The sequence below is a fragment of the Lacerta agilis genome, chromosome 9, assembly GCF_009819535.1.
Source record: "Lacerta agilis isolate rLacAgi1 chromosome 9, rLacAgi1.pri, whole genome shotgun sequence".
NCBI lineage: Eukaryota > Metazoa > Chordata > Lepidosauria > Squamata > Lacertidae > Lacerta > Lacerta agilis.
The window spans coordinates 2182071-2189632 of record NC_046320.1 but is presented as its reverse complement, the minus strand read 5'-3'; the positions used below and the strand labels follow the sequence as shown (position 1 = coordinate 2189632).

General features: G+C 46.1%; 1 protein-coding gene across 1 annotated transcript in view; it reads left to right on the top strand.

Moving 5' to 3' along the window:
- The first annotated feature begins 1761 nt into the window (after positions 1 to 1761).
- The window catches only part of CC2D2A (coiled-coil and C2 domain containing 2A), a 51781-nt gene continuing 45980 nt past the window's right edge, over positions 1762 to 7562 (top strand). Inside the window, exons 1-3 of the mRNA XM_033160039.1 lie at positions 1762 to 1861; positions 6152 to 6240; positions 7256 to 7343. Coding sequence (XP_033015930.1) covers positions 1831 to 1861; positions 6152 to 6240; positions 7256 to 7343 — 208 coding nt within the window. The 5' untranslated portion in view covers positions 1762 to 1830. The remainder of the gene's footprint in view (positions 1862 to 6151; positions 6241 to 7255; positions 7344 to 7562) is intronic.

Below are 7562 nucleotides of genomic sequence, written 5' to 3'. Positions count from 1 at the left end.
GGGGGGGCGGCGGAGTATAAATTTGTTGTTGTTAAAGTTTGCACCCCGATTTCATATGATTTGAAAGGGCAGCTCCCGCCCCAATCCCAGGGGGCAGATATCTGAAAACCCCGAGGGACCTGCCTCCGTTCCCCCCCCCTTGCATTTCTATCCCCCTTCATAGTGACTCTGCGACGGGAGATTCTGGGCGCGTCCCTGGACGACGGAGACCCCCTGGCCGCCTGCGAGCGAGACTGTTGGCGGGCCTGGCCCTTGGGTCGAGAGGCAGGCGCCCAGCGGGGAGCCTTGCGCGCGGCTGCCGACGGTGTCGGGGGCGGTGGGCGGAGCGCCACGGAGAGCCGCCTCTCGCCGGCCGCGTCGAAGCGCGCAGCCGCCGCAGGAGGGAAGCCGCGTCCGCCCCGCCCCGAGGTCTCCGGGGGAACGGCGGGCCGCGCCGCGCAGTCGGGCGCGCGCTTCCTCCGGTCTTGCGCGGCCAACGGGGGCCGTCAGAAATGACGCTTCCGCCGCACGTTGGCAGGGAAAAGAGGGGGCCCCTTCCGCCCGCCCCCCGAGGTGTAAAAGGTATGTGCAAAAAAGAGAGAGGGGACGGAGAGGAGAAGCGGCTGGGAAGCTGAGCGCCGGCCTTCCAGGCGAGCAGCCGCCTCAGGAAGCCGCTTTCTCAGATGCATGGCGTGCATTTCTCCGCTGGGACGCCTTCCTCGGTGTGGCGAAGAGAGGGGGGCAGAACGGCCATAGAAGGCGGCCTGTGGCATTTCTGCGCAAAACCCCAACATGCGAATGGCGTCTCACACCAGCAGCATTCGGCGAGGGGGTTCCCTGTCATTCATGTTCCAACATGCGAACATAGGTGCCAACTTGAATAAAATACTTTGGGGGAGGGCAGGTCAGCGCTGCCCCGCATAATCGATACACGACGCGGTGTGCGCTCACACCATTTGAATGGCAATGCCCATCAGCTAGGAGTTGGTTCTTGTGCACAGTGACCCTTCTGAAATTCGAAATTAACCACATTGTGCCACTGTTCCAAAGTTGTTCCAAAGGATTATTTCAAAGACACCACCCCAATCTGTTCCCTGTTTTATGCCAACTAGCTGCAGTTTAACCTGAGCCCTAAACTGTAGTTACTCTAACTATGGTTTATTGAAATAGCCATCTTCAAACCATAGTTTATGATGCAGTTTAGGGTTAAGATTAATCACAAGGGGAGGACAGTGGAAGAACATCCTATAAGCCCAGTGCTTGTCTATGTAATGATAAACCATAGCTGTTATGTCGAAATGCAGTCATATCTGATTATGCTGAGAAGCTTCTTTGGAGCAAGCTGGTTTTATGGTGGCACTGGCATTGTGCCTTCGCAGTGAGCAGCTATTGAGTCACTGGGTTAGCTGCAGATGCATCCCATGCCACATTTACCTTCCATCACCTGTTAATGTGGCATGGGACCCCAAACTTGTTTCTAACAACATTGCAAATCTTTGTTTTGCAAGCGATGCTAAAGTCATTTAGATAAAGAAATTGAGAACCTTCTCTGGCAAGCTCAGTCACTTGCTTCTCATTCACGTACATAGAATAAAGTGTTCAAGCGAGATGCTCCAGGAATGAGCAGTGCATGGGTGTGTGTGCACTAGTGAAAAGCAGCCACACACATTTATTTCTTGCGTCTTTGGGAAAGCCATCTTCCACCCGTTGTTGCTTAGCAATGGGATCTCTGTTGCCATTCACTAACCCTCCTTCCCCCCTCCCTCTCTTCTTTCCCAATCAGACTTGTAAGCTGCAGAGAGAAGACAAGTAGTGCCTAAGAGATAGGAGGCTGAGTGAGAGGGACATACTATGGCAGCTACCAGTGACCGGTCACCACGCAGTAAGTGCTCCAATCATTTGGGACTGAGGGGTGGAGAGGGGCCTGTCCTTCCCTTGACTCATCTGCAGGAGTGGGCCTTGTTGAGCACTGATCACATTTGCCTGCCACTACGAGAGGGGAATCAGTTCTGTTGGCTCAGCAGAAATTAACCATACACTTTAGCTACTTTGTGACTAAAAATCAGCTACAGTAGCTCAAAAAGGAAGATGAAAATAACTACAGTAATACCTCTGCGAATGTCTGCCCCGTCGACCATTCCGGCGAACATCCGCGGCAAACCCGAAAGTAACGGAATGGGTTACTTCCGGGTTTGCCGTTTGCGCACGCACAGATACAGTGCTTTGCCCTGCATCCATTTCGGCTAGCGGCCAGGGCTTCGGAACAGATCCCGGTCGCCAAACAAAGTGCGACTGTACAGTGGTGCCTCATGTTGCGAACGGGATCTGTTCCAGAGCCCCATTCTCAACATGAGCAGAACGCAACATGGAAACTTTGCGTCTGCGCATGCGCATGATGTCATTTCGCACATCTGCGAACCGCTGAACCCGGAAGTAACCCGTTCCAGTACTTCCGGGTTTGGCGCGTTCGTAACCTGCGTCAAACGCAACCTGCAGCGGCCGTAACACGAGGTATGACTGTATTTTGTGAGCGTGCGTTTTGTTTTGCTGCTTTTGTAAGTTGCACTCTTTCAAGCTTTTCTCTTTGATGCAACCACAAGGACTAAAATCCTTTTCATAAGAAGAAATTGGTAGCAGTTACTTCCTATTATTTCTTATCTAAAGTACAGGGCAGAGAGCTTTCTAAATTGTAATGTAATTGTGTGACAGGTGGTTATAGTGCTGGGTTGTTGGGCTGGACTCTGCAGAGCCTTTTCAAATATTTAAATATTCTGTAGCAGAGGGAACTAAATAATGCAACTGTTCCCCACCTCCATAGGAAATAGTCCAAAATTCAGTTGAGTGTGGCTTATGTTCATTCTAGGTTAAGAGCCACCTGCCATATCAGACTGAAGCCCAAGTTAGCTCTGTGTTTTGTGTCAAGCAGTGGTTTCCCAAGTGCCTCTGAGAAGTTCACAAACAGGGCATATCATGTCAGCTCATCCTTCTTTATCCCCCCAGCACAGGTTACTTATAGCGAGAATGGACATTCCATTTACCTAATATTGTCATAGTTCTATTAATTTATCTATTTTTAAAATAAAACAATGCCTTAAGTTAGTTACTTCATGTATATCTTTGATAACTGGATGGTTTGAGCTGTTCAAAGTTATGCAGAGCCCTGAATAATTCAAAAGCCTGCATGCACTACCACTGTTAAGTCACTGGAATAAATACAATCATCATTCCTTGTCAATGTCCCTGTGCTGTCCATTGTGGCAGTTGAACTGAGCTACCTACAGACAGAGGTGTATGGTGCTGCATACCAAGGTGTGAAAGAAAATGAGGTGGGAAAACAGAACAGGAAGCTTAAGGGCTGTGCTCTTTGCTTGTGTCATGCTGCTTCCATCACGATTCCATCACACTGAGCCAAGTGCAGATGCAAGCTTAGTGGACCTTAGTGGACCTTAGTGGACCAAATGACAGGAAGGCTAAAACGAAGCAACTTGCTTCCCTTCAGCTCAAGGTCTAATGGGGAGTGGAAAGTGGATTGTTCCCATACCACTGTCAGATGACTCTCGCTCTGAGGTTGATCTAGACCCTCCAGAAACTTAGGAACAGCCCAGAACAACAACCAAGGAGCAGCCATGACCCTCAGAAGGACCCTTCCTGCAGAAAGGGAGCTGAGCATCTGAAGTAGGAGCAGAACAACCCCTTAGCCCCAGGAGGGATGGCAACTCTAGTCAGAAGCAGCTCTGCTTGTGGAGTAAAGGGCTACTCAGGAGTAGGTCCCTCAACATGTGAAGGACTCTCTGTAGAAACCTCTAAGAGGCAACAACTAGGCCCAGGGTATGGTTCTGGAGCTCTGGTTTAGAAGCCTCAGTGGGAGACTTCTGATCATGACCTTCTGTTTACCTGGCCCTTGGACTGCCCCTTGCCTGAATCCTTGTTAGATCCACTGCTTGCCTGAAATTGGACCTTGGTGAAGTTCCTTTGGAGGGGGATGGAAATAGTTTAGAATTTTAGGAGTAGGTCAAGAATGGACAGTAGAATATAGCAGGTTGAAAGGGACCACATGATCCACAAGGGCCTAGGTTTTGTGCATATGCCCCCACCCACAAATATTCCCACCCAGGTTATTCCCACCCTCTAGACCAGTGTGCTCTGAGCAGCATTGGACTGGATGTGTTTTCCTTGCTAAAAAGAATTGTTCAGGAAACCCACATTGGCGTCTGTGCAGGCAAGAATTCTAATTTGCTGTTCTCACAGATGCGATAACATATATGAGATTAGGAATCCCTGCTTTCTACCTGAAAGTAGATCACATGCATAGCTAAGAAGAAGGTTCCTTTTAAGATGGCACTATGTAACTTGATCTTCCAAAACATATATTCAGTATGCAACATGTCCTCATTAACTCTCTCTGCATTCTGATCTCTGCCTTCTCATGAGTGCTTTTACTCTGATTCTGGTTCCTTCCCCCACTAAATAGCTGTAACTTAATCATAATTGTTCTTGAAGGTTGGGGATCTGCTGTCTCCCATTTTTTAAACAGTCTTGAAATGCTGAGATTATTCTCATTTATTTTTGGGGGGTAGAGTGGTGGTGAGGAGGAATTGTGGGATGTCCAGAATCTACTCAATGTCCCTAGGAGCCACTCAGTGTAATATTTATTTTGTTATCCTCATTCCCCGTCTGACAACGTGTATTTAAAATTACATCCATAGAATGACTAACAATTGCAACAAGATACTTTCTTTACCCTTTGAGTATTGTTCAACGGTTTCTTTAGCCTTTTTAAAGGCTAAAGTCACTTGGCAAAAATCTTTCATTTCCCTTTTGTTTAATCTTTGCAGTCTCTTGGATTCAGAACTACCATTTTAATTCCAAGGCACTGGCAGTATTTTAATCCACTAATCAAGCAGACTAATAGTGAATAGAAAACAGCTGTGAATAATGAGGAAAAGGTGTTTTAGGAGACGTTAAGATTTGACATTTATTCCCATGACAAATGCAGGAAGATGAAAACATTGTGGAGTTCATTCTCTATTTGTAGTGCTGTTGTTAAGATGGCCACAGGGGTCGTGCCTCAGTACATTTTTATGAGCCGTGGGGTTTTTAGGAGTCTGCACAAGTTCACACACAAGGAGCAGTATCTGTATTTAGTCTGTCAGATACATATCTTGATTGTAGTCATTGATTTTTATTTTAATGAAAGGAGAAATGTTGGCCTGTTCCTTTCCTAGCTCAAGTGTTACTATTGCTGTAAAGAAAACTGTCCCTGAACAGCCTCTCCTCATTTGTATTCCTTACATTATTGTTGCACACAGACATTCTTTCACAAAAGCGCGAGGAAAGAAGTTAGAGTGGATTTCGTAAGAACTCTGCTTTCCTTACCCACTGCCTATGGCAAAACGGCCTGAGGATCCCACTGCCCTTGAATACATTCCATGCAGGCATTTATCAAAAGATCCCAGAGTACAACATCAATACATAGCATAATAATACACAAACAGTCCCCCCCCCCCCCCGGCATTTAACAGGCCATAGATTATTTTAATGGCTGAGGGCTTGGGTAAAGAGGAATGTTTTCACCTGCCATCTAAAGGCATGTAATGATGGCACCAGGCAAGGCTCTCTGGGGAGAGCATTCCACAGATGGGGAGCCACCGCAGAAAAGGCCCATTCTCATGTTGTACAAAGCTAATGTTCATGTTAGTTGATTCCTACCCAATTTTGCCTCTGGCCCTGGCCACCACTGGCATGTAAACCTCCCAGCAGGAACGTTTTCTAAAGAGCATGTGGCCTGTGGACTGAAAAAGATTCCCCAGCCCGATGTAGTGTGATTTAGAATCAGTTTACTGGGATAGATGGGGTAGATGTCTGGTCCAACAACGCAGTTCTTAAGTTCTTAAGTGTTTGTATTCTCTGTTTTGATAGAGCAGAACTTACCAGCTAGATTGGTTAATGTGTACAGTCTTACTGAGAGCCTTGGTAGCTAAAGTATAAGATTTCAATAATAAAACATGTTTTTTCTTTTAACCTTAAGTGTCTTCTTTCAAAGTTGATTCCTCTCTAACTCAGATTTCCAAATGCTGTAAATGTTTTGAAAAGTTCTCTTAACACAGTGTCAGATTAATCTCTATTGTGAAGATTCTTTTGTAATTTATGGGTATTGCTCTCTCCTGTATAGGCTTGCCTCCAGCTCCATGCACCTCGGGGACAAGCTTTGCGGAGTTCTCCATGAGAGAGCGAATGAGAGAGAAACTGAAAGCTGCACGGGTGAGACTACGTGTGTAAAGATTTTAAAGTGAACTCTGGTGGTTTAATGCTTATCAGTCTGGAAATGGAACAGGGCTGCCCTAAAACAAGGAAGAAGTGGCTGCATACTTGGAGACTCCCTAGCCATGCAGAGCTACCAATGGTTTCCAAACGCTTGGCAATTTGGCCTGCAAATGGCCTGACCAAAGACCTGTGAGCTTCCTGATTTGAGGACATAGAGTCAAGGAAATAGTAGAGATGTTCCTCTCATCTGGGGAGAGGATTTCCCAAGTCCACATTGAATGCCATTGTAAATCACATTGAAGACATGAACTCCTGTATCTGCAGAATGGGGTGCAGGGACTGAGTGGGAGGAAAGAGGTGCTAAGATCCAATCAAAGCTAGGTGTGGGTGGAAAAAAGGCATACTAGCCCCCATACCCACTCCAAACCTGAACTGTATTGAAAGAATCCTTCTCTAGGCTGGCTGGAGGCCTAGACTAGAGCACTCCTAGGTTACAGGGGTACACTGCATCATTCTCTTGCTGGTCCCAGTAACATACAACATTTCTGATTTCTTCCTTAACATACCTATTAATGTGCTGCTTGCTGACACCACATGCTTTCTGATAAGGACTCTTGTTACTGATTTTATACAGCTAATTCTAATAATACACCTGTTATACACCTGTTCTAATAATAGATTGTTGCTTGGAGGAAATATTTGTATTCTAAGTTGAGATTTGCCAAGATACTTAAACAGCTATGAAATAATATCACAATCTGTACACAGTTTGTTCATGTTAGCAAACCAGAAAATTGAAAGAGTTGGGCTACAACTTTGAAGCCTGGAGATTATGTATGCAGGAGTAGCATCTGGGTAGAATTCGGGAGTTTCTTCTTCGCCTGCCCTAATAGCCGCTCTGTGTGGAAGTTTTGTGTAAGCTGCCAAGCTGTTTTTTGTACTTCCTGGTGGTAGACTGTTAACGAAAAGCAGCGCATAACTAATAAAAGCTAAGATTCTTCCCTTTGTTTAGTCTAAAGCAGAAAGTGCTCTTCTGCAAGAAGCCTCAGGTCCTCATCTGCGGTCCCTGAAAAGCCTCAGAGAGATGAAAGCACAAACTGGTTTGGAGAATGAGGTGAGCAGATTGTGAATCCCTGTGTTGTTTCCCTTCATTACATCAAAATGTTTCACAAGAAAGAGATGGGTTGTCTGACATTTGGAAGGTTAATTTAATTCCTTTTTGATGACTTATACCAGTTCTTACTCTTATTTTTTTGTAAACCATTCCCTGTTTAGCAGAAATTGCACACGGTAACCCTGTACACTGAGTAGGAATCACT